A 25,575-nucleotide genomic window follows, 5' to 3' on the forward strand; every position below is an offset into this window, starting at 1 on the left:
AAAGCCCTGAACTTCAAGTGAAGTTCCAGCTAATATGTGCCTTGACAATACTTTCCAGATCAGTTCCTTCCTGCACGTGTCAGACACTAAACACCACCCTTGTAGCTACAAGATCAAGTTCGTCAGGTGCTTAGTCCCAAGCGGATTCAGGCCATCCTGACCGATTTTCTTCCGTGAAGCACGGAGAAGGAACAGAACTCGTACACCGAGTGGGGCAGGATCTCTGCTCGCCTTCAGCTGAGATCTAGAAGCTGCTGCAGTCTCTCACAAGGTCTAGGATTACATTTACTGACCATGGGAGTAAGATAAGATAAATATAACTTTGCCTCTCTCCCTCGCACAGAAGGCATTCACCAGCGCGCCTGCTGCTCTCCCCAGCGCTTTCCTAAAGGATTCTGAAGTACCGGGAAATTCTGTCAAAATGAACATCTGCTTCAGCCAAAGATGAGGAAGACACTGTTGGTGAGAGGTTAACCAAAAAAGAACAGGTCTCAAAGCCATCCTCTTACACTTACCCAAAGTTCCCTTCTGCTTTTCCCTAATACAAGTGACCAAGACAGTATCAAGTTAACTACCAAGGAGCAAGATAAAATAGTTATTCACTGTGAATTACTACTATCTTAAAGGGATTTATTTCAACAAACATAACCACACGTGATAAAAATAAGGGAGAAGTAAATGCTTCATATTGCCTTGCCTAGTTCCAGCAATGCACAAATCAGTTTTGGAAGTCCTGAAAGTCCATTTTCAAAGTGTGTTTTGTTTTGTTTTAAATAAACCAAGGATTTCTGCTATGGAAAAAAAAAAAAGTAATGTATATGTTTTTATGTTACGTTTATAACAAGGCTTTTAAAGAAAATAGTTACAGGTATTCAACTGCATCAGACTTTGAAAGAAAAAAAGATTACACATACAATACAAAAATACAAAAAATATTTTTTAGAACTTACAAACTCAAAAGTCTAAGTGGTCAGAGCTTTCCTAAAATAATAATAAAAAAAAATAGACTTCAAGATGCACTTTCCTTTCTGCACTCGTGGGTTCAACTTTAGCATGAAGAAAACGTTTTAGTGGCAGGATGAAAGCAATTAACACACTGAATTCTACAACCAGTTCCAGGCTGAAATTAATTTAGTGACCGACACTATCAGGTATTTGAGTTTAGAAAGAACCTCGTGTTTGTTGGGGGGGGGGTGTGTACGGGTGGTGCTGTTGCAACTTTCTGTTTAGCCAGTTCTGCTAGTAAAATGTTGCAAAACCATGCAATCTAAATTAGACTGAAATTCAGATGGTGGTCACTACGTTTGAAATCCTACAGCACTGCTCCGCAGTACGAAGGCTAGGAAATTAAACTGAACAGACTAATGTCGCTGTTGAAAATTACTGCAAAAGGCAGCCAGGCAGGAAAAGGCCGAGTTTCACTCCTGAAACTGACACTTGTTAGAAGCATCAGGACTGCAAATACAGCATTCTTCTTTAACCTGATAGTGTCCACTGAGGTCACAGGCATCACAGCATTCTGGTTTAGATGGCGAGAGAAGGAAAGTGCATCTTAGATTTTTCATACTTAAGCAGTGAGTTACCGATTTTTGGTGTGGCTTTTATTCCTTCTAGACATAGTAAAGAAAAATATTTCAACCAAATGTGAAGCTTAATGTACATTAGCTTGTCTTTTTGGTGGTGGCTTTTGTGTACCACAAGGAAATGCTAACAAGCACTACTCGAGGCTAATGATTTAAGAGGAGCACACTGAAAATACTGAATTTACCTTTGTAGTGAATATTCTTTACAGACTGTATCTAATATACAGACAAGGCCCATTTCCTTAGGATGAAACAGACCACAGAAGGTTACACATCCTACATTTAAGTTTTAAACAAAATTAGAGCTAAGTTACCAGAGCCACTCAGAGCAACATAATTCTTAGTTTGCAGAGACTTAACAAAAGGTAACTGCAGGGAGAAAAAAAAAAATCCAGGTTCTTATTATTTCCTGCATAAGTTTATATTCAAATTAATAGTCCAGTAACACTTCTAGCACAAGACAATGCTCACTCTCTGTAGCAGTATTCCTAGGAGTCAACTGTTTCTCCTGTTATGAAGAGGGAGCCAGAAGTGAGAATGCAAGAGCATTCAATGTTAACCTGATTAAAGAGACAGTAACCTTTTTATCCACCTTAATTCACATCACTGACCAAAAAAAAAAAATATCTTAAAAAGGTACCACTCCAATTTCTTTATTGTCTGTAACCTTTTGAAACTAATCACATGGAACTACAAAATTAGCAAATGCCTTGAAATCTGTATACAAAACATAAATTACCTCTAATTTCAAACTCAGTTATTAGTGTACCACTCAAAATCTTAAAAAAGTGGCTCCAAAGATAGTCTTATACCATTCTTAAAAAAGGAAACTGTTCCTTTAATGTTACACCCTCCCCTCCCCCCAGACACCCAACTCTCAATCCACATCGTTTAGTTATTTTCTTGGTCATGGACATTTCCAAGATGAGATTTTATATTTCGTTCCCATAGCTTCTGGTTGTCAGAAAAGCCATGCTTTCCTTTATTGAAGGAATTTGGTCCTGCTGAGGTTGGTGTATCCCTGTGAAAAGTAAAACAAGATCAGTTGAGACAGTCACCTCAACTATAACAGCTTCTGCAGCCTGTCTCCCAAAACACCAATTTCAAGTCCAACCTGCCACCAGAAACTACCACACATTTCCCTCCGTCACATCAGGAGTCCTCGCTATCAGCGACTGTGATCTGGCCACAGAACTGAGCTCTCTGTAGCGCCTCAGGACAGTGGTGAGATGGGGCAGCAGAGGCGGTGCGAGCGGCAGTAACTGCCACCAGCTGTGAAGAATTTGCGGCAAGGGCTACAAAACTGAGGATCCAAATGCACTACTGGAGAAGAAACCCCACCGAGCAGTAGTGAGCCTCCAGTGAACTGACTTTCAAAGCACATGATAAACATGTTTAAAATATAAATGCTCAAAACTCATCCCTAACTTAAGCAAAGCCTCCTCTGAAAATGCCCCTATTTATTTTAGGATTGGCCCTATATGGTCTCAAATTTGTAGCAAGCAGAAGAATATTATGTATTTGTTTTAAAAGTAAACAAGCAACTCTGAAAGAGATGATTATCATCTTCCCCTTGCACAGGAGTTCAAAAATCTGACCAGATTGCCCTACTTCTTCAGCGCAATTTATAAAAACAGAGAACTAGAAAGATATGAAGTTTAGCAGCAAGCAGGAACTCCCACCTATTACGTTTCCAAGAGGAAAACGAGCTTCTATTTAATATAGAATCAACTTCTTCATCAGAAAGAAGGCAAATAAAATTCAAAGTGCAAATGTAAACGTAGCGCTTTTAACATTCAAATATATCTGTATCAAAATTTTCTTGTTTCTGGAGAAAGACTTCTTTAACCTATTCCATCTTCCTATATTTCTAAGCCATCTGCAAGATCTGACCCGTGCTGGAGGTGGCAACCTCACATACTCACCGCTCTCCAGACCACAGTTAAAAGCTGACCTACCTTCCAATGTTCTTCATGCGCATCTTGGCTTCCGGAGGCATTTCTTCTGGTTCACTCTACAGAGAGAAAGGAGGTTAGAGCGTGGCTGGACACTATCTTTTGAACATTTCCAATGCCTGACAAGACAAAGCATGGACTACAGCCCTACAAGGAAAGCAGAGTGACCTAGGGCGAAACAGAGGTTCTACAAGGTTATGGAGAGAAATACAAACTCCTCTGTGTAAGAAGCAGCAGTAACACGCCAATAAAATACTTGGCAAACCAGAAGCAGCACAACTTTTCTCTGCCTCCCCTTTCTCAAGCCCAGAGAAATTAATTAATTCAAATTGTGTTGTGCATCTCATTTTCAGGGAAAAATTGTCAGCACTTTAACGATTTCTTGAACCAACACAGAGCTACGAAGTCGTACATTCTTAAACACAAACACAAGAGTGTTTCTAGGCTGAAAATCCTTGACATTTATGTATAAAGAACCGTAAACGACCTACTCTCTCTGCCTAACTCTAACCCACACCAACGGCACTAAGTTGTGTTGATCACTGGCATATTACTCACATCTTCATCTTCATTGAAAGCTGCTGCCACAGAAAGGGTTTTTGGAGCAAGGGTTGGAGCAGGCTCTTTAGGCTTCTGAAAAAGACCAAATGCACAAGCAAAGTAAGTCTACTAACTCGAAGCAGCTACCCTTAGGATTTCAAATATTTTGGTAAAATGAAGTCAAACATCTCCACTGAAATGGGCAATGAGGGGGAAAAGTGTCTATTTATTTGCATCAAGCAGATAAAAGCTTCTCTCTAACAAGCAAGGGAAATGGCTGCTCATTTGTGCCAGACACACTCCGAAAAGCAGGCCGAGCCCTCTCATGTTACAATTCCCCACAAGCAAGTCTTAACGTTCCAGCACACCGCAAGGGTATGCAGCCACTCGTGCATGACAGGATCAATTAAATCAGAACCTGAGCAAGTTCTGGTATTCAAAATTTTACTATGTCACTGTTTCCGTTATTCTTTTGGAGCATTCTTATCCATCAATGCCAGGAAGGGGAATACGGTTATTTTCTTGTCTTTTAACAACATAATAGCTTTCCGGCTTAGAACGATTCAGTACTTTTAAACTAGCATCAGTGTGCATCATGCAGTCTGATTACTGTAAGGCTCCTTTAAAAAGTATTACTTTGACTTCCAATAAATACCATTCTCTATTTGAAGCGTAAGAACCTACCAAACCCATCACCATTACATGTAATACAGCAGAGATACTGAAAGTAACTTCGAGACCACTAAGAAAGCATTGAGTCATCAGTTACGGTTTGCTTCTACAGTACCACCAACTATCTAACCCAATCATACGCAGTGCTTTGGACTTTACTGGTGATTATCCCACATGCGCTCATAGTTTCAAAGCTGCTACAGCAGCAGAGTCCTTATGTGACTGTCTACAGCTATTCTTCACCAAAAGTGTATAACACATAAATATTGTGTGATTTCTTTAAAGCATCAGCTCCTCAAGAATGGCTAACATACTAAGGGAGTAAAAAAGAAACAGTAAGTTTCAGCACTGTCCAATCTGGCACACTGTCAGTCACACAGTGCACTCAGTGAGCCACAAATCCTGCGCCAAATTTATTGCCGCTGGAAGTATCTTTCTACATGAGAAATCGGAGCTTGCTAGTGGCTCAGAGAAGGCAGTTTTGTCAATTCTTCCAAAGTCTGAGCTGACCTGATTGCATTTATACCCTAAAACGCTGCCAGCCCACACCTCCCTCCCATCTCAAAATAACAGAACACTCTTTTCATCTTTTGCAGTTCTGTAAAATGCTGGCATTGCAGGTGCAAGCCTTTCATGATTACAGTTTGAATTTAGTCCAGACAAGGATTTATAATGCGTCCATCACTGCAGTAGATGGGAAGCGTAAACGAACTGTATTAACAGAGCGGCAGCAGCTGGCTTGTCCTTGCCCAAGCCAGCAGAGGACTACTTCAGTAGCGAAGAGAAGCATCAGATTCACATCTGAACAAGCACAAGGATAACTTGTACTGGACAATAAAGGGGCTCAGAATTCTTAGAAACCCACGCGGTGAAGCCTCATCTCTCGCATATACTATAAATGAATCACACTGATCTTGCAAAGAACAGGCAAAGTCGTGGAAAATAAACTATACATCCCCACACTAAAATAAGGTCTTTGGAGTGGAAGACGACCTATTATGCCATCTAGGAGAGCACTTGCTCTCTTGTAGCTTTAAGCATCCTATGCAATGAAGCTCCCAGCACTCATTTCAAAGTAGCCTGAACAACTTAACAAGTCTGCTCATTTGCCTCAGGAAATTATTTCAGACTTATCAAATCTCATTACAAAATCATTCTGTATGTTCCCAGACCTACGGTTCATTTCAATCAAGTCTTCTTGAGGCAATTGACCTGGTATTAATCACCCGGAGGTACTTAACACACGCGTGACCAGCTGGCCCCACAATGCTTTCTTAAACTTCAGCCAACTTACCCTCATGTAATTCAAGGCTTTCCTTCTGCAAGGAAACCTCCCCAAAGTGCTTCCCCCTTTGCCTCACCTTCCCCCAAATTAAAAGCCCTCAGACAACTTACATTTGCTCCTAGTTTGATGGATATTGCAGATGCCTTCTTTGCTGTCTGACTGCCTATGGAAAATCCAAACTTGGACATTTTGGCAGGAGCAGGCTTTGTGGTGAAGTCTTCAGCTTCTTCATTAGCTGCCCGTTTCTCTGCGCTGCGACTCGAACTTTCTCCTCCATTACTGGAAGAAACAGTCTTAGTTTTCACAGGTTTTTCTGCCTCTTCTTCAGGTCCTGGTGAAGTCGAAACAACTTACCAAGATGAGCTATTTTTACTGAGCAGATTGATGGGAGCAGCAACCTCAAAAAAGCATTATACTTTGGGTGCAATAGGTAAGGTGTTTTTAGTGACAGTAGTTTCCACCAATGTACATTTAGTGGACAGCAAAACACAAAGAGGAGAAGAAACTGCAAGCACTCCACTACTTGTAAAGAACTTCTTGGGTATGAGCCAGGAAAACAATCTTGAAGCACCATCTCTTTATTTAGTATGGAAGTCAAAGTTCATGTAGTAAATTAAATGTAGATGACTAAATCTTTTTAGGGTTTAAGTTGCCATAGATAAGCTTTCATAACTGGAATCACAATTCCAAATCTAGAGTAGATAATCTAAGTTAAAATTAATTCTACTAAATTTCTACAAAAACATGTCCATGCCAGTCTCTAGGCTTGTCTGGCACAACTCTAAAATCATGGAAGTGACTAAAGTGAGGCCGGCTGTCTCAATCATGTTTCAAGTCACTGCTTGTCCGCATCTCATCTGTAATAAATCTGCCAAGCTCTGCTTGAGGAAGGAATCAGCACTAGAAAAACATATATATAGATTTCACCTTTTCTGGTTTTGTATAAAGTCATGGAAAACGTAGCAGCTGAACAATGATGACCCACAGAGGAAAAACACTCAAATCACAGTTTCATTCCTATACACTCAGCTTCTTCAGCGACACCAAGACACAAAGGTGTCCTTGGAAAACTCATTCTGAACATAGTAAATGCTTCAGCAAAAACACATTTCTCTGCTGCTGCGATAAGCAAACCACTGTGGTAGCAGAAGGGGGGGGGGGGGGAACCCCAAACACACACAAAAAAACCCACAAAAAAAACACGCATTGGGGAATGAGACAGGGAAGTGCTCCTACTATAAGCCTGAGAAAAACTGGGACTAGCACCAGTTCCTCATTGTATCAAGTGGAAAACACGACCCTCCATGCGCAGCAAATTCAGACCATCAGGGAAGACAGCTCTTTGTGCTGCTCTCTAAGAGCAAAAACCTATTAAGACAGAGCAATGGGAGGAAAGCTAGTCTGAACGGAGGGTCAACAAGACTGTAGTGCTGAGAAAAAAAGGAAACAGACAACAACGGGAGAAATGAAAACTAGGGACACCCTCTCTATGTATTCTTCTCTATCTTCCAAATCATAAGCAGCAGAATATACCCTTTCTACCCCACTCGTCTAGCTATCAAGATAATAAATGATTGGAACAAAAATGGATTTACCATTAATCTTTGGAAACATGGCAGATCACACCAAAAAAAAATTATAACTTTAATCCCTTTCACTCTATTAAAAAACAGTACTAATCTGCAACACTAGAAATTTGGCCCAGAAAGTTTATATAAAAGTGAGAAACAAAAGAGGAAAGAGAAACAAGCAATATTTACACAAGTGACCTTGGCTACTGGTTGGTGTCTTAGCAGTTTCCCAAACAGCAGCCTGCAAGGCTGTAAGCAGCTCTTTACAGGTAGTCCATGAAATCACATTAAACAGAATAGTCAATTACAAGTCCAGCCTAAGTACCCTAGACTGTAAGGTGATTTGAGCGTAGGTATAAGATTCATCAGCTTTAAAAGTGTTGGAACTCTGGGCCTAAAAGTCGTCTTTTACAAAAGATACAAAATCCAGAGCAGCCCAAATCTCGGGGCACACTGGACCTAAGGTTCCTAAGCTAATGCTAGCTTGAAGCTAAGTACACTACAGCTTACTACTTTGACTGCAAATTCTAGAATATTGTTAAGCACAAGATGAAGCCTGACACAATCTACCCAGATCTGTTTTCTCACCAAAATATTAACCAGCTTCTCTCTCTAAAATTTGCTCCTATCACCACTGCATTCTGAATGTTACTTCTACTACGCTCCGCTTAGGATGAACTGTAGACTGCTGAAAGAAATACTCTTACTTGCCAGAGGAGCTACAAAGGGCATAGGACAATTGGGGTAGGTGGGAGGGAGACACTGTACTGTTCTATTTCTGCAGGAAACAGTTAGAAATGCAGACCTATATTATCCATTAAACAGGCCTCTCCCATCTCCCATGCCAATACATATATATTTTTCAACACATTAAGGCTTCTTTATTATCTCCTAGGGATGTCAAGGAAATCATACTTCACTGGCCTGACCAGTGCTCTTTTCATGGATCACAGTAATAAAAAGCTGTCCTACTTCACAAATGAGTTTTTTCTCATGAGTACCAACAAGCTATGCAGGTGGACAACTTCCCCTATCCAGGTGGTTTAAGTGACAAGATTGACAGTGCTAGTTGCACAGCATTTCCAGATCTCTCACCCCTGGGAGCACAACCATTGGTACTGGTAAGCACAAACCAGTCACAACTAAGTTAACTTTAAGGTAAACCCCACTGATCTTGGCAGAAGGTAAAGACTCTAAATTGCTTTCAAAAATCATCAGGGAGTAACTAACCTTCCTTAGGGCCAACGTATTGTAACTCATTAAGATCATGTTTCAGCACACTAAACAGCACAGAAAATGGTATGGATAACTGACATACTGATGCTGTCCAGTTACTGTATTACTAACACCAAAAAAACCCCACCCAAAACCCAACCAACCAACAAAAAAAAAAACCCACACAAAAAAAAAACCCGCCCCAACAGAAAAAACACCAACAGAGAACCAAGAGTCAAGGAACTACCTAAAATCAAGTATCACTGTTCATATCTTGATGATTATCAGAAATAACATTCACTGTTGAGGCTATCCTAATTGGCTTATAAGCTTGATTTAATCGTTCAACAGATCAAAGAAATGCCCTCTGCCTACAAATATATTTAAATCAATAAAAAAAAACAGGAAAGGGAAGCTTTATCTTTCTAAAGCCACCATCTTCTCAATTTTACGTCAGGGGAAGAAAGAAGTAAAGAAACACATAATTAAAAATTTTAGGAGAACGGATAATAAGTAGTACAGAAGATGTCAGAAATGTCCAGTCATAATATAAATAACATAAACCCAAACAGAAAACTTGCAGATTGCTGCCAAGCAAAAAACCCAGGATGCTTAAAACGGCAGATGCAGAGTATTCACTGTAACTATTTTTAAAAGGTACCACAGCTGTTAAAAGCTAATCTTTAAGGCGTTGTCCCCGTCCTTGCCAGCAGCAATAGTCACATTTCTCTCGATACACGGCAGAAGTGTTCCGTATGTTTTACGGAGAGAGAAATAACGCATTTACGTGGACAAGGAGAAGCCGATTAATTTTTAAAAAGCCTCCAGTAAGGCTGAGGCTAATCCTCGGGCGTGAGGGCAGCGGGCGCCGAGCTCGGCCTCTCCTCCAGCGCAGCCCCCTCAGGCCCGGGCCGCCCCCTCTCCCCGCGGGGCCGGGCGCCGCACGGCCCGGCCCAGGCCTGCCCGGCCGGCAGCGAAACCCCGGGACCCCCCGCCCCCCGGGGGACCGGCCCGGGCCCCCTGCCCACCCCGCAGCTACGCGGCGAGAGGCGCTACATGTTCACCTCCTCCGGGCTGCGGCCGCTTCGCCTTCTCCCCCTCAGCTCTGCCGTCCGCCATTTTCCCCCGCCTCCGCCTCCCCGCGCCGCAACGCGCATGCGGGCCACCCCGCCGCGGCTCCTCCACCCCTCGGCCCTCCCCCTGACCATAGAGAAAGAGCGGGCGGAAGCCAGAGCGGCCAGACCAGCCCCGCCTACTACGGCGCAGCGGGAATGACGCAGCCGGAAGCTTTGCTCTCCGAGCCGGCAGGAAAGGCGGGAAAGGTTTGAGCGGAGGCCGCTCTGACGCACATCCGGCGGGTAGGCCCGGGCGCGAAGGACGAGTGGCCCCGCGATGCGCACGTGGGTCCCGCTTCCCTCCCGCGGGGGGCTGGGCTGCAGGCTCAGCATCATCCCCCCAACGTCACACGCAGAACCTCCGCGTCACGGGTGTTCAGAAGAACCACGCCGACGAACAGCGCCAGCGGCGGCCATGCTCCCTGGCACACCCTCCCCACCCCCCGTGGTTTAAAGGTTACCTTCCACCCTTCACCAACACGAGCTCCAGTGAGCGATGACGTCATATTTTTTTCCCCTTCCCCAAAACACAACCCAGCTCACAGCTCCGAAGAGGCTGGTTTTATGGAAAAACAGCAAACACCAGGAGGCTCGCTCCGCCAGCGCACAGCGCCACGTTGCCTCTTCCCCGTGCGAAGAAAAGGAGGTGGCCGCAAGCCGGCGCGGCCATCTTTGCCCCCGAGGGCCTGCCCAGGAGCTGGGAGGTGGCCCTCCGCCACCCCCCCAGGGCGAGGCTTTGCGTACGGCCCAGCCACGCGCAGCTGGAAGGAAGCCGGTCTGTCTCTAAGCCAGGGGCTCTCTGTGCCTGGAGGCCCCCACGCTTCACCGGTGGTGACGGATGGCACTCAGGTAGCGCAGCCTCCACCTTCCAAGCCCTCCTCGCAACGGCGTGCAGCAGGAGGCGAGACAGGGAGGGGATCACCACCAGCCCCTGCTATATTTGAAGTCCACTTTCGAAGTTACGCTGCCTGCTCCTAGTTTTTGAATTTTCAGGACAAAACCCACCATCTGCCATCGTCGAGCTTAAGCATCAGGGTAGTCAACTGGACTGAACAAAAAAAGGCTTAAGCAGCCCTAAAGAAATCCCTCCTCGTCCTACCGACAGCAGGAAGAACCGTATTTAACAATGTGCTCAATGTAGCTCCGCGGCCTGAACACAGACTTCCACAGTGACACCGATAGAAGCCTGTTCAGCTGTGAGAAATATTAACAGGCTCTCTGCTCCTCTAAGTACTTATTAATGGGACTGTTTATCACCTCAAAAGTTCCAGCACTTTGGGAAATCTATGTTACATGGACTGGAAACACAGGCACTCAGGGATAAAAGTCTTACACAAAGGGACTCAAGGTATTTCTTTAGCAGGTTCAAGACTTGTGGCTTATTCCTTCCAATCAAGTCCCTACTTGATTCGTGCCAGGTAGAACACCCAGAAACAAATCCTGCAACTCCCCAAACTCAAGCCAGGTTTTAACCATTTGTTTTCAGTTCAGCTGTCAAAAGTCAATTCATCTACACATCAAAAGAGGATTCAGGAAGTAACAGGGAAAGGTCTCTTCTATTTCATCTTAGTCCGCCTGTCAGAGTAAGACTGTGGGTGGCCTCCACCCATTGCAAACCCAGAGCACCAAGGTGTTCTCTGAAGAACAACCTTTGCATTCAGTTGCAATCACCCTTGTCCTGGCATGGTTCAACCAAACAGATCAATGTTCTTTGTACAGGATAATTTTTTAAAATACATTATCTCATTTCTGTTACACAATTTCAATAACGCGTGAATAAATTTAAACAGCTGGAATACTAAGGTAATTTCAAAAAAAAAAATCCCTAACAATGGTCCTTTCAAACTTAACCAACAAAGGCATGTTTAGAAATAAAGAGCTGAATACAGTTCCCAAAGTCCTGAGAAACAGGAGCATTCAAGGGCACAGTTTGCCCAGACAAAACCCATTCTCTTCCCCACCATTCTACTTTTTCGTTAGCTTCTTAGAGTAGTTCTTGGCAAACTGCTTTCGTACCTCTTCCTGTCTCTTTCCAAATTTGAGTGTATTGATCAGGTTTAAGGTTTTTTTCAGTTCATGTACAGGCTTGCTTACAAAGGCACAGTATTTCCTTTTTGGAACAAATTCCAAAGCCTTCTTCCAGTCTCCAGTATCTTTCAAGGTTAATAAAATACGCATCATTTGATCCAGGGTGAGATTTTTGGCACCACTATTCCAAAGCAAGTACTTGTCCAGCGGAAGGGCTGCAGTCTCCAGCCCCAGTCGCTTTGCCCGTGCTAACGAGACTCCTGTTTTTATGCTCCTGTCAACCATTGACCCGACAATATAGATTTTATTGTGATCAAATGTTTTCATTACTCTGGGAGAATCAGCAGTCAGATAGACCAGCTTATCCTTTGGAAAGACTTCAGTGTAGCACTGGTCTGTCACAGTGATGAGCAATTTGCCCCAAGCCTCTCTATAATGCCTGATAAACTCCTTATGATAGAGGCTGTCGTCTCTGAAGTTACAGAAGTGGATGTGGAACGGGTCCACAGATCTTCGATTGAAGCCTTCACTTAATACCATCTGTCTCACTGTATTCTCAACTTCTCGGACAGACATATCTTTTTCGTAAGACATGTCAAATACCAGAGGTTGGCCAAAGACCATAGACTGAGCAGCCTTCCAGTTGTATGCTCTGTCCATACCACTGGCCCACAAACATATGAATGAGCTCCTTTTGGTCTCATCAGCTTTGGAGGCTTCCTCTTGTGTTTCCAGCCTCCTTTCCCTCTTCTCATCCATCTTTCTTTTGTCATTTTTCTTGTGAAGTTCTTTGGTATGCAAATATTTTAAATACTTCTTTTTGGCTGACTTGGAAGGACACTCCACAAAGGTTTTTAGCTGTTCTTCACTGATATGTTCTGGAACCTTTCTGCCAGCTAGTCTCCACATCTCCAAAATCTCACGTGCAGCAGCCAAAGAGGAAAGCTCCTCCTTATGCTCAGAGATGGTCTCGCCGACTTCTTCTTGCAACCCCGACCTCATTACCTTCTTCCACGCATCTAAATCTAGTTTTTCTGAGGGACCGCATGACTTGTCCTGCTTCAGGCAAAGCGATAAACTCAGAGCTCTACTGAGTGGAAACAAATCCTTTTTCATCCCATGTTGTGCAGCAAATGGAAGGACAGAACTTACAACTTTTTTCAGAAGCATATTAGCAGACTGCATACTTAGACATGTGCTCTTTTCAAACACTTATCTGCAAAACATCAATCAGAGGGGAAAAAACTTGTCAGAAACCATAAAGAAAACACACACAGATTTCCATCCTTAGCAACACTGACAGACAGTAACTTACTTCTTGGAGAATACTAGAAGTTCTTGCTTCCACTATTACTTTTCTACTGTTTTCTAAAAAAAACAAACCCACATACGTGGCACTGCTGTGAATAGACATGGTTAGCTCTGCTGCTGAAAAGAGCTATACTTATGGCAATTCAAAATGTGGTCAAGAAACCTTGAAGTATTGTCTAAGATCTATTTAAATTACCTGTATCGTATGACAAATAAGAACCTTTGCAACCAAAGTCAGCAAAATCCTGCATGGAGAATGAAAATATTTTTATCCGCATCCAGAGGTACCTACCTAATTTACCTCTACCGTGAAAATGGACAAGAGGCTTCATCCTGCAACATTTTCTGGAACAACTCTGTATCACAGAAGATTATAGTTTTGCTTTTACCATTATATTTTGGGAAAGCTCTATTTGCAAACTTCAGTAGTAAAGTGATCCTCTCCTATGCACTTCCACACTGTGGGTCTCTGGAACTACCAACGCTACAGTTTTGCTAAGCCAACACTACTGCCATTGAAGGCACTCTGACGTCCCACCAGCCTCTTGTTCCTGGCTCCCTCAGCACTGCAAGCATTCACATGGCCGCACTATGAGCCAAATCAGAGACCCGATCTTAGGGATACCTAACCAGGAGGTGGAGAAAGGAAAAAAAGCTAGTTAGCACCCACCCAAATGAGTTTCCGCACCTGATCCACCAGACACCTCCTAGAAAGGAGAGATGGAAGAACAAACAACTAGTAGAGGAAAAGACCATCTTTCTTGTTTCTGCAAAATAGCCTGTGAAGTTGATGCTGGCACAGAAGGGACATGAAACCCACACTGCCATTAAGTTCATTTGTATTTAAATGTAAAAGATCTGCAGAAAGAAAACCACCAAAGAATGTTTAATGCGTTCTTTGCCCTATGCAAACTTACTTTGTGAAGTTTCAATGTTTGAGAAAACATTATTTGGTCAAAACATAAGAATTAGCTCCAAATTTTTAAAGCAAAATTCATAATCTCTCCAATAACTTACCACCTGAAAATAATGTGATATACAGGAAAACAAGTTAAAGCTAATTCTGGAGTTACATACCTGCCCAGATAAGGAGCCACAGATGGAACACCGTATTATTAGGAAACGTTATATAAACTGGCATGTGTTTTAAGATACTGTAACTGGTCAAACTGGTGACTGACCTTGCGTTTTCCACTGTTATTAAGATAAAATGAACAAAAAAACCCCAACCAACCTCATAGTGTGAAGTTAAGACAAAATTCCTAAGTGTTTTAATGGAGAAGTTCATAATTTTACATTTAAGTATTACACGTACTGGCAAAAGTCATAATCAAAGAAGTAAGTTGTCTAGCTTGGAGAAATCAAGGGATCAGTTCCTCCATGAACTTACATTACTGGAGCACCAATTAAGTCAATAGTCAAAAGGCAGATTTAGACAATCTGCATACCTGATGGCAGCTTTAGTTAAAAGCCAAGTTACCTTTCACAGCATCCAACATGTACACTACCCCCTCATTACTGCAAAAATTACTCTAAATCTATTTGAAGAACCTAGATTTGTAGGACTGAAAATATTTTCCCAATACTTTTTTTTTTTTTTTTGCTCCAGCATGACCTCACTGTGACTAACCCCAGGAACAGAAAGGCCCTTCAGTAGTATTTCAGAGACTGACTAACCCGCCATACCTCCCCAGCACAGATGCCCGCACCGGGCTGCCCACACGCCCGACCCCCGCCCAGCGACGCGGGCCCGAAGGCTCCGTGGGGAGCGCGCCAGCGCAGGGCAAGCAGTGATGGGGTTTAACTTTCAAACCGGCCCACAAGTGAACCGAATGGCGACAAGCCAGGTCAACATCTCAAAGCACCGCGTTGCACCGTACAGGCCCCCACGGGAACACCGACGCGCCCCCTCCTTCCTGCTGCGGCGGGGACCGGCGGGGGAGCGCGGCCGCCGAGGCACCGCGCCGCGGGCCCGACCCGCGCCCGCCGAGGAAAGCCGGGCTGGGCGGCACGGCGGGGAAGCGAAAGGGCGCTCCCAAGGTCACCGGGGGCCACTGGCGGGCCGAGGAAGGGAGCAGGACGGTGCACCTCAGGCGCCGCGGGCGAATCTCTCGCCGTTGACCCGCGGTGGCGGGAAAGGCCTCGGCCTCCCCCTCCAGCGGCTGCGCCCGCACCTGCCCGAGCTCCGGCCGCGCTGCAGCCCGCCTGGCCTCCGTCTCGTCCCGCCGGGGAAGGGAAAGGGGCGGGCAGACATGCCTCAAACGACCCTGCGGCCGCACCGACCCCTCCGCCATCTCAAGCTCACCTCAGGGAGGGCGGCGTACGCATGCGCACGGAGGGCCCAGTCCGCCGCACCTTCCTGCGCGGGCGCGGCACCGTCTCGCTGGCTGTCCCCGGGGTTCCGCGGCTGCGCGGCCAAGGTTCCGGCCCCCTCCTCTGCCCCCGCCGCGGGGCTCTGCCGGGTACGGTGGTACCGCGGGGCAGGCCCCGGCCGGGGGCTGGTCTGCACCGGGACCCCGCAGGGAGCCTCCGGGCCCTGGTGAGGGCTGCCCGTGGGGCTCTGCTGCGGCCCTTGGTGCGGGGCGAGGGGAGGGCGGGGGGAAGGCCTGGGCCTGCCGCCATGGGCTGGGGCTGGAGGCAAACGCTGGAGCCCCAGGGGTTTGTCAGCCCGGTGTGGTGGTCGGTGATTTCTCTCTCTTTCTTTCTTTTCTTTTCTTTTTTTTTTTTTTTTTTTTTTTTTTTAAAATAGCATGGAGAAGCGTCGTTTATTTTTGACGCAGGTTTTGTTTTGTTTTCCCCGACTGTAGGGGTTTTAGTGGAAGCGGTGGTTTGTCAGGATGAGTTTTCTGCTGCCCAAACTGACCTGTAAGAGGGAGGTGGATCAGGCAATAAAAACCGTGGCTGAGAAGGTTTTGGTTCTCCGGTTTGGAAAAGATAACGATGCTGTTTGTCTGCAGCTCGATGATATTGTAAGAGCCAATTTTTTTCTTCTTTTTTTTTTTTTTTTTTTTTTTTAATTTTAGTGAACTCTACTAGTATACCTGTGGCATACAAGAGAATGTTATTTTGGCTAATATGGTGTCTCATGAAAAATTTGGTGACAATTAAATGTAAAATGAAATTATATTCATAAAATGGTTTGAAAATAAGGGAAATATTTATGTTACTGTAGTGGGTGTACAAAGTGCTTGAAGTAGATAAGACATGATATTCTAGCCCTGCTTAAACTGGTAAGAGGTAAGAGAAATGGGCTTTATAAAGCTTGTCACCCTTTTTTCCTCTTGCGTCTCAATCCATTTGTCATCCGCCTTTCTCTTTTCAGCTTGCAAAGACTGCTCATGACCTAAGCAAAATGGCAGTCATTTACCTGGTGGACGTGAACAGGGTTCCAGTGTACACCCAGTATTTTGACATCAGTTATATTCCATCTACTGTATTTTTCTTCAATGGACAACACATGAAGGTTGATTATGGGTATGTCATCCTGCCTGGCATTATCTATTGTATCTGTAAGAATTGCCAGACTTTCGCTGTGTTACCATGTCTGGGGAAGGTAACATTTGAAAACTATAATGTTACCAGCATCTGCATTGAGAACTGTGTAGGAAGCCAGAAGGATGTAAAATTAAGAAGTGTTTTGAAATATGCTGTGATGCAATAAGTAGGTGTCAGCTGCCAACCATGCGTGACTCCATAAAAAATAGTATGTTTGAACTCTTAGACCTGATAGTGCACGTTTTTGGACTTTGGAGGTCATAGTATACTGCTAACTTGGTTATGCCATTACCAGTGTGATTCGTTCTTTCAGAATGACCAGATCAGAACCCCTAATGTCATTGTATGTCTTTTCTCATTTTCAGCTGGTTTTGCATTGAACACTTTATAATGTTACAATTCTACCTTTGTCTTATGCTTATATTTAGGTCTCCAGATCATACCAAATTTGTAGGAAGCTTCAAAACAAAGCAAGACTTTATAGATCTCATTGAAGTGATTTACCGTGGAGCAATGCGTGGAAAGCTCATTGTGAGAAGTCCCATTGATCCCAATAACATTCCTAAATACGACCTTCTCTACCAAGGAATTTAATGGGTTGACCTGAGATAAGGAATTCTGGAAATGGCCGATGTTCTAGATCCCTTTTTTTTTCCTTCTTCAAGCATTTTTAGCCACTTCTGAGACCGTGGGACAGTTTGAGCATTTATGTTGAAGGATCATATTGGTCTCCTTCTGAAGACAGACATTCTGTCACCTCGTACTTCTCTTGTAAATAAAGCTACATGTTCACACACAGAATTCACGTGACTGTTCTTTGAGTTGCATGATGACTAGCACCTACAAAACAGGCTGGTTGTACGCATACTCAATGATGGCATCTCCAGTGCAACCTTAAGGCACTGAACTAAGACATCATATAGTGTATTAACTGTCTATTTAGTACCATTTTCATTCAGATGTAGTAACAGGAAACCTATCTTTATTTTAAAAGCTATGCTTGCTCTTAACTGACTGTACCTTTGCAATGGAATTTTACACTTTTACCCATTACTGGATAAGGGGATGGAAGCTTTTCCAAACAGTAGGAGATGACTGAAATCTGAAATGCATGTAAACACAAAAGGGAAGTTGACACTCTCTCCTCTCTGGTACCCAGTATTAGCATGGAAATTTTTTTGGCTGAGATGGGAACTGAAGGTGTAGGACAAAGTTTTGTCATCCTTCAAAGCTCTTTTGCAGCCACGGAGCACTTTTAATTCCCACAGGATTAAACCAGAAATTCAGAATAACCATTTTGTTTACATTCACTTTAAAGGTTATTTGACCGTCTGCTTGTATAAATTGCAAACCTTGAGTATGGACATTTAAAAACTGTCTCTATTTCCCACCTCTGTCTAAAATTAAACAGCTGAGAGAAAACAGCAATGTCATTCTTTTGCATCAGTTTGGTAATGGCAGGTTGCTAGAGTATTGTATTTCTATAGCAGCTCATGCCCGGTAATCTCACTGGCTTAGTTGGCTTTAAAACAGAAATGACTTTAGCTCATGGTATCATGTTTGGGCCATACTATCTCTGACTGCAGGGAAGGTAGCAGTATATAGCTCCCTGAAGTATTGTTCAACTTAACAGTAAACATTTCAAGGAGGAAGGTGGAAGTTCCAGCTCTCAAAAAATTTTTAAACATGATATTGTATATAGTGGGGAGGAAATAGATCCTTCGCATGCCTTTTGTGTTCTGGATTTGTCCTTTTAATGAAAGCCATGCACTTAAGAAGCGAGTATTTTCCTGGTAGTTTAGTCTGATTATAGAGCTATACTTGCAGAATGTTTATTTAAAAAATGATACAGATGAGAGTTGGCATACCTTAACTTCTTTATTTTGTGCAACTTTGAATTTCACAGCTAGCTGAAGGGTTGTGGCTTGAAGTTTTCAACAATGCACTTCTTTCCTAACAGTTAACTTGTATTTGTGTGTTTCTCAAAAACAAACAAACAAACAAGCTTCAAACTTCAAACTGTAAGCTGCTCCATGGTGAGAGGAGGGTCCTTAGCTGACTGAAGGGTGCAGGGACAGTTATGAAAGGAAGAGACCACTATCCAGAACAAATCAGCATACCTTTTTTTATTGCCTCACTTCTTCCTTGCGCGGCTTCTGGTTATAACAGGTGAGTGCCTAATGGCTGTTGTGGTCTTGGCTTTAAGCACATTCTTCAGGTACTTAAAGATGGCGTGTAAGCAACAGGAGGGTGCTAAACTGTACTTTTCCGTTCCAGCAGAGACAGTACAATTCACTTTCACGAGAGAACCCACAGCTTTATCTAGAGGCTTACTGTTTGACACCCATTCACGGCAGTTTTTCTGTATCCACTCTTGTGCTTGTGGATCGCTTCTAGCCTGGTGCCGTGTGTTGTGCGTGGAGTCGATGAATGCCACAGCGTACACTTTATTCATGACCTCCTGTTTCCTCTGCACCAGCAGATCAACGAACACCAAGCCACCATAGCCATGGGCAACGAAGGCCACATTCTTGGCTGCGCTCTTTGAAATAAAATGATCCCATACATACATGGTATGTTCCTCAGGGCTGCTGCTGCCTCTCTTGGGGATCCACCAGATGGACTGCTTCGAAGTCGGTGATTCTTCCCTGGTAGAAAAGCTTAACCTCTCCTTTTCAGTCTTGAGATCAACGAAGTTGTCATTGGGATTCAGTACAATCACTCCCTTGTGGCTTTGAAGGGCCATTTTGATGAATGGTATTTGTGTTCCATGCCCCAGGCCCTCACTGACAATTGTTCTGTGCCCCCACTGTCCGGCACGGAAAACTCCACGGTCTTGAAGAAGGACAATTAGGCTAGAGGAACTTGTTAGTGCATTCTCGCTCACAAAAAAGAAACTCCTTGGTTCATTCTCTGTTGCATCAGTAGGAATATAAATTTTCTGCAGCATGCAGACTCTTTCCAGGAGCTCATAAACATATTGGGTAATCAAAAGTTGCAAAACTTGGTAGCGTTTATGATTCTTCTCATGTGCATTCTTGTAATACTCAAAAACAAAGGACTCATTTGTATCCAGATGCCTCAGTTCTCCTTTAATATTGAAGTCATACTTCAGTTCCTCTTGATACTCTGAACCCTCTATTAGTTTCCTCAAGCTTAGTTCATGATCTGTTTGTAACCACTACAAATTAAGAAGACTATGTCAGTGTAGTGATAGACCTCCATACACCACCTACCTAAAGAAAACCTGTTGTATTAGAACTCAGATATAACAGTGGTTACTAACAAAATACTTGATACAAACTATCTGTTGGTGGTCTGTAGTAAACCACCTTGTAAATCTTCTCACAGATTTTTGGGCTGCTAAATTCCAACAGCAGTACATTAATATTAATCTCTCCAGTTACTTGTTCATCCCTGCAAGCACTTGCCACATGGAAATTGTGGAATGGATGACAGAATAAGCTAGCCACTCTGATCCAGGAATGGGAGAAAAGAAAGTCCATGCAGCAAACTTTCATGAAATTAGATTGAGGTCTCGAGTTTCAGCTAAGATCATTTTTCAATTCGTGTGACTGATCAGCTGTTAAGAATTATACCAGGAAGTGGCTTCCATGCAACTGAAGAGTTAAGCTTATCATAAACTTCTATTTTCCTAATAACTCTTCAATCTACTACTGACTGTTGGTGGCTGTAGAGCGGTCAACATGGGGTAGCCTTTGGTAGTTAGAATCCTACTTGTATAGGATTTTTGTCCTAACAGCAGAGATTTGCAAGCATTAAATTCCCACAATTATCAGCATTTTTAAAATTAATGTATCATCTTAACACAGTGATTTTGTTTTGACAAATTGTTTATATGAAGTTATAGTTGGCAAATACATTGGTACAAGCTACTATATACCTTTAAATTTTTCTTGCTGAACCTACAGAGGTCTTTAGAACACAGAGAAGCACATCCTGACTATGTTAAAACTCACTATACCATCTGATTAAAGCTGATTACTGGGACAGAAAGTGATTTAAAAGTTTTCATGTAAGCAACTTGAGTTGGAGCCCAAATCCTTCATGGAATGCAAATTTCCTTGAGTAGGCTGCTTAGCATATTGAAAGTTGTTTCTTACACTTCCAAATTAAAAAAAAAAAAAAAAAAAAAAAAGTTCTTTGGCTTTCAACAGAGCAACACCATATACATTCCCGTTTGGAGAAACCTCCATTGAGTCAGAGATGTTAAGTCATCTCTTCAGGGTCTTTCCTGTCTTCTCATTAATAGAGAGTAGGCTAGAAAATGGTACCTTCTCCTTTTTTATCTTACGTAATAAGTACACATAGAAAAGGGGGAACAAAAATCATTCTATGATATATAAACCACTTACTGGCTTGCCAGTTTCTTGGAACAGAAACAGCTCAAAGAAGTGACAAGTGCATGTGTTCATCTATGATTTTTTTTTTTCATTCTGCAGGAAGGTATGAAAGACACAAAGGAGATTGGAGGACAGTCTGTTTGCTACACTACTGAAATATGGACAATTCACACAAAAGAGATTGTACTTAGTAGGGAGAGAGCTACCCATGTTCATCTTGTTTTCCCCATGCAATGAAGTGGGAGAAAAATGGACGTGGTTTAAGGGAAGATGGCTGTGGAGAAAGCTGAAATGCAGAGGAAGCATTCCTTAACAATTAGAATCACAGAACAATTTCAGTTGGAAGAGACCTTCAAGATCATCTAGTCCAGCCTTTGTCCTAGCTCTACCAGCACCACTAAACCATGTCCCTAAGAACAACATCTACCTGTCTCTTAAACACCTCCAGGGATGGTGACTCCACCACCTCCCTGGGCAGCCTGTTCCAGTGCCTGACAACCCTTTCAGTAAAGAAATTCTTCCCAATATCCAGGCTGAACCTCCCGCAGTGCAGCTTAAGGCCATTTCTCCTTGTTCTATCCCTTGTTACTAGGGAGAACAGACCGACCCCTGCCTCGGTACAACCTCCTTTCAGGTACTTGTAGAGAGTGATAAGGTCTCCCCTCAGCCTCCTCTTCCCCAGGCTAAGCAGCCCCAGAGCCCTCAGCCATCCCTCATATGAGACGTGCTCCAAATCCTTTACTAGCTTGGTAGCCCGCCTCTGTACCCTCTCCAGCACCTCAATGTCCTTCTTGTAGAGAGGGCCCCAAAACTGGACACAGTACTCGAGGTGCGGCCACACCAAAGCCAAGTACAGGGGCACGATCACCTCCCTGCTCCTGCTGGCCACACCATTTCTGATACTGGCCAGGATGCCATTGGCCTTCTTGACCACCTGGGCACGCTGCTGGCTCATGTTCAGCTGGCTGTCAGTCAACACTCTCAGGTCCTTTTCTGCCTGGCAGCTCTCCAGCCACTCATCCCCAAGCCTGTAGCGCTGCTGGGAGTCATTGTGGCTGAAGTGCAGGACCTGGCACTTGGCCTTGTTTAAATTCATGGAATTGGCCTTGGCCCAGCGATCCAGCCTATCTAGATCCCTCTGTAGAGCTTACCTACCCTCAAGCAGCTCAACACTTCCACCCAGCTTGGTGTCACCTGCAGACTTACTAAGGGTGCGCTCCATCCCCTCGTCCAAATCACTGGTAAAGATGTTAAACAGGAGTGGCCCCAGTACTGAGCCCTGGGGGACACCACTTGTGACCATCCGCCAACTGGATTTAACTCCATTGACCACAACTTTCTGGACTTGTCCATCCAACCACTTTTTCACCCAGCAAAGCGCATGCGCATCCAAGCCAAGAACAGTCAATTTCTCTAGGAGAACTGTGGGAAACAGTGTCAAATGCCTTACTAAAATTGAGGTAGATAGCATCCACAGCCTCTCCCTCATCCTTCTTCCAGAGGCCATAAACTCTCATTTTTTTCCCCCCGATTTTAAGCCAAATCTCCTTATTCAGCCAGGCCGGTCTTCTTTGCCCCTGGTTTGTCTTGCAGCATGTGGGGATGGCCTGTTCCTGTGCCTTTAAGATTTCCTTCTTTAAAAGTGTCCAGCCTTCCTGGACTCCTACACCTTTCAAAACTGACTCCCAAGGGATTCTATCAGGTAACCTCCTAAACAAATCAAAGTCTGCCCTTCGAAAGTCCAAAGTGGCAGTTTTGCTGCCCCCCTCCTAACATCTAAGAATAGGGAACTTAATAATTTCATGGTCGCTGTTCTCTAGACTGCCTCCAGCTGCTATATCCTCCACAAGACACAAACAGGAGGTCCAGCAGGACGCTTTCCCTGGTCGGCTCACTTACCAGCTGTGTGAGGAAGTTATCCTCACACATTCCAGGAACCTCCTGGATTGTTCCCTCTCTGCTGTGTTGTATTTCCAGCAGATACCTGGGAAGTTGAAGTTGCCCACAAGAACAATGGTAAGTGACCGCGAGGGTTCTCCCAAGTGCTTATAGAATGTTTCATCTTCCTCACTGCTCTGATTGGGAGGTCTATAGCAGACTCCCACAGCAATATCAGCTTTATTGGCCTTGCCCCTTAACCTAATCCAAACACTCTCAACCCCATCGTCACTGTACTTAAATTCTGAGCATTCCTAACAGTCCCTAACATACAGGGCCACCCCACTGTCTCTCCTTCCCTGTGTATCCCTCCTGAAGAGCTTGTAGCTGTCAATTGTGGCACTCCAGTCATGTAAGGCATCCTGCCACATTTCTGGGATAGCCACTATGTCATAGTTTTCCTGTTTGTTGCTCATACTCCATGCATTGGTATGAGATGAACTAATGATCCCAACACCATTTTGTGGGTGTGGTCCCCATTTTCTACCACACCCTTCTCAGGTGTTTCTGTGACTTCTAAAACATCAACAACAGCCCTTGCCTCTTCATTCCTCATTATATGTTTATCCTTTGTCTCCACTGAGAAGGCAGAGCAAGAGTCTCTGCTAGCACACTGCCCTATGAGCCCTGGCATGCTTCCCATTGGCTTATTCGTAACAGGCCAAGTTATATCTCTTACCCCTTCAGAAGTAGTTTAAAGCCCTGTCAGTGAGCCCTGCTAACTGCTGCCCCAAAATCCTTTTTTCCCCTCTGGGACAGGTGCAACCCATTTGTTGCCAGCAAGCCAGATGTCCTGTATATCAACCCACAGGCAAAAACCCCAAAGTCCTGCTGATAACACCAGCCCTGGAGCCATGAATTAATCTGATGGTTCTTCCTGTTAATTCCTTCATTCATCCCTGCCACTGGAGGGATAGAGGAGAACACAACCTGTGCTCCTGAGCCCTTAAGCAGTTGCCCCAAGGCCCTAAAATCTCTTATAATTGATTTTGGGCTTCTGGTGGTCACTTCATCATTACCCACCTGAAATACCAAAAGCAGATAATAATCCGAAGGCTTTACCAGAGTGGATAGTTTGCCTAACATGTCCTTAACCCGTGCCCCAGGGAAGTGGTAGACTTCCCCATGAAGCAGGTCCAGACAGCATATTGGGCCCTCTGTCTGCTTCAGGAGGGAGTCACCCACAACAATGATGCCTCTGGTTTTCTTTTTGGAGCTAGTTTTGATGCTTGATCTAGGGTGACTTGCTCTTGGTGGCACTTCTGGCCTGGGTGATCTATCCACCTCTCCATCAATTAGTTCCTCCTGCAGGGCCCCATACCTGTCCTGCAAGGGGAACTGGGAAGGGGAGGTCACGAGTTCGGGAGGGGATTTACCTTCCTCTGAGCAGGGACCTGTTTCCATTCCCCCCCATCCTTTGGTCCCCTCCTTCTGCCTGGTGGCAAGAGAGGAGGGGATCCTCTGCGTCTTGTGGAGCCTCCACATGCTGCCTTTGCCTCAGGGAGGGGCCTCACCAATCTATCTCCCTCTCACACTCCCTGATACTCCTTAACCTCTCCACTTCCTTCTTCAGCTCTGCTACCAGGCTGAGCAGATCATTCACCTGGTCGCATCAGACACAAGTGTTGTCTCTGCCGCCCGCCGGTACAAGTGACAGGCCGAAGCACTCCCTGCAGCCTGTGACCTGCACAGCTGTGTGCTTGCGTGGGACCTCTGTCTGGGTTGCCACATTTCTTTGGACAACAGATTTTGCCCGGGTTGCCACCACAGCTGCCCACACCACCAACTGCTCAGGCTGCCGTGGCACACCCAGTTACCACCAACTGAACTTACCGAGTACACTTCTTGCCCTAGCAGAGCTCTGAGATCTTTCCAAGAGGGTGACAACCACTAACAAGGCTCATGATTTCATGGTTGCAACTATAGCTGGCCCTGTCCACACAGCCAACTGCTTATACTGCTGCACCATGCCACCCTTTGCTTGAATTAGGAATAGGTAACTGCAGTTTCCCCAGGGAGGGGCATGCTATCCAGCACTGCTCTCAGTCCCTTTCTCTCCTCACCCCTGAAAAGCTGCAGACTGTAGTTTCCCAACATGCTATGGACAGGAAATTACTGTGGTCTTACTTCAGTGACTAGCAACACCATTGTTTTTTCAGTCCCAAAACAAACCAAGGGTACACTATGCCAAATTGAACACCGTGTAATATTGAACATCTACTTAAATATCTATATTACAAAGCGTTATAGAAGGTTTCTAAAAATTTCAGGAGGCAGAAACAAAAAAATACAGTTTTACATCAGGCATAGGTATTACTTCCTTTCCTAAGATTTTCTTCAAGGTATGAACTGAAAAGTTTTGAAGCAATTTATAATAGGTTATCGCTTAAGAGTTTGCTTGAGTAACACCTTAGAATTATGTACTTTTTAGTCTGGAGGGCTGATTTTGTTGTTGTAATGCCATTTATAGAATTAAAAAGCAGCAGTTATAGTTCTAGATATA

General features: G+C 44.2%; 4 protein-coding genes across 9 annotated transcripts; 1 reads left to right on the forward strand and 3 right to left on the reverse strand.

The window, feature by feature from the left end:
• Positions 1 to 609: 609 nt before the first annotated feature.
• PCNP (PEST proteolytic signal containing nuclear protein) lies at positions 610 to 9,949 on the reverse strand. Of its 3 annotated transcripts, XM_086478112.1 has the most exons (5): positions 9,886 to 9,949; positions 6,146 to 6,366; positions 4,097 to 4,171; positions 3,542 to 3,597; positions 610 to 2,604 (listed from the first exon to the last, which is right to left on the reverse strand). In XM_086478112.1, exons 1-5 carry the CDS (start codon positions 9,938 to 9,940, stop codon positions 2,475 to 2,477), a joined length of 537 nt encoding a protein of 178 aa, XP_086334238.1. In that variant the 5' UTR covers positions 9,941 to 9,949; the 3' UTR covers positions 610 to 2,474. The 3 variants fall into 3 exon arrangements, with proteins under 3 accessions (XP_086334238.1, XP_086334244.1, XP_086334251.1); XM_086478118.1 differs by lacking the exon at positions 3,542 to 3,597 and having other exon boundaries at positions 2,523 to 2,604; XM_086478125.1 differs by lacking the exons at positions 3,542 to 3,597; positions 4,097 to 4,171 and having other exon boundaries at positions 2,523 to 2,604.
• A 1,702-nt stretch (positions 9,950 to 11,651) lies between these two features.
• On the reverse strand, positions 11,652 to 15,620 carry TRMT10C (tRNA methyltransferase 10C, mitochondrial RNase P subunit). Of its 3 annotated transcripts, none has more exons than XM_086463658.1 (2): positions 15,581 to 15,620; positions 11,652 to 13,180 (listed from the first exon to the last, which is right to left on the reverse strand). In XM_086463658.1, exon 2 carries the CDS (start codon positions 13,147 to 13,149, stop codon positions 11,902 to 11,904), a length of 1,248 nt encoding a protein of 415 aa, XP_086319784.1. In that variant the 5' UTR covers positions 13,150 to 13,180; positions 15,581 to 15,620; the 3' UTR covers positions 11,652 to 11,901. The 3 variants fall into 3 exon arrangements, with proteins under 3 accessions (XP_086319784.1, XP_086319792.1, XP_086319801.1); XM_086463666.1 differs by lacking the exon at positions 15,581 to 15,620 and adding an exon at positions 15,450 to 15,489; XM_086463675.1 differs by lacking the exon at positions 15,581 to 15,620 and adding an exon at positions 13,946 to 13,961.
• A 101-nt stretch (positions 15,621 to 15,721) lies between these two features.
• On the forward strand, positions 15,722 to 17,571 carry TXNL4B (thioredoxin like 4B). Of its 2 annotated transcripts, XM_086463696.1 has the most exons (4): positions 15,722 to 15,737; positions 16,083 to 16,244; positions 16,598 to 16,749; positions 17,199 to 17,571. In XM_086463696.1, the coding sequence occupies exons 2-4, from the start codon at positions 16,113 to 16,115 to the stop codon at positions 17,362 to 17,364; spliced, it is 450 nt and encodes a 149-aa protein (XP_086319822.1). In that variant the 5' UTR covers positions 15,722 to 15,737; positions 16,083 to 16,112; the 3' UTR covers positions 17,365 to 17,571. The 2 variants fall into 2 exon arrangements, with proteins under 2 accessions (XP_086319822.1, XP_009959099.1); XM_009960797.2 differs by lacking the exon at positions 15,722 to 15,737 and having other exon boundaries at positions 16,017 to 16,244.
• Positions 17,572 to 18,784: 1,213 nt separating this feature from the next.
• LOC104341470 (putative protein ARB2BP) lies at positions 18,785 to 23,063 on the reverse strand. Its single transcript, XM_086460491.1, is given in 2 exon segments — positions 18,785 to 19,951; positions 23,034 to 23,063. Coding segments are annotated over 2 exon segments (1,197 nt in total).
• Between the last annotated feature and the right edge of the window lie 2,512 nt (positions 23,064 to 25,575).

This window comes from Leptosomus discolor, chromosome 1 (genome assembly GCF_034619465.1).
Source record: "Leptosomus discolor isolate bLepDis1 chromosome 1, bLepDis1.hap2, whole genome shotgun sequence".
Taxonomy (NCBI): domain Eukaryota; kingdom Metazoa; phylum Chordata; class Aves; order Leptosomiformes; family Leptosomidae; genus Leptosomus; species Leptosomus discolor.

What these genes read in the sequence shown, in the direction of transcription:
- PCNP (XM_086478112.1), bottom strand. Translation starts at nt 9,940, where the DNA reads ATGGCGGACGGCAGAGCTGAGGGGGAGAAGGCGAAGCGGCCGCAGCCC. An exon ending in GCGGCCGCAGCCCGGAGGAG is followed by an intron (nt 6,367 to 9,885) that starts GTGAACATGTAG and finishes CGACTTCACCAG; the next exon opens with GACCTGAAGAAGAGGCAGAA. An exon ending in CTTTCAATGAAGATGAAGAT is followed by an intron (nt 3,598 to 4,096) that starts GTGAGTAATATG and finishes TTCTCTCTGTAG; the next exon opens with AGTGAACCAGAAGAAATGCC.
- TRMT10C (XM_086463658.1), bottom strand. Translation starts at nt 13,149, where the DNA reads ATGCAGTCTGCTAATATGCTTCTGAAAAAAGTTGTAAGTTCTGTCCTT.
- TXNL4B (XM_086463696.1), top strand. Translation starts at nt 16,113, where the DNA reads ATGAGTTTTCTGCTGCCCAAACTGACCTGTAAGAGGGAGGTGGATCAG. An exon ending in GTCTGCAGCTCGATGATATT is followed by an intron (nt 16,245 to 16,597) that starts GTAAGAGCCAAT and finishes TTCTCTTTTCAG; the next exon opens with CTTGCAAAGACTGCTCATGA. An exon ending in CACATGAAGGTTGATTATGG is followed by an intron (nt 16,750 to 17,198) that starts GTATGTCATCCT and finishes GCTTATATTTAG; the next exon opens with GTCTCCAGATCATACCAAAT.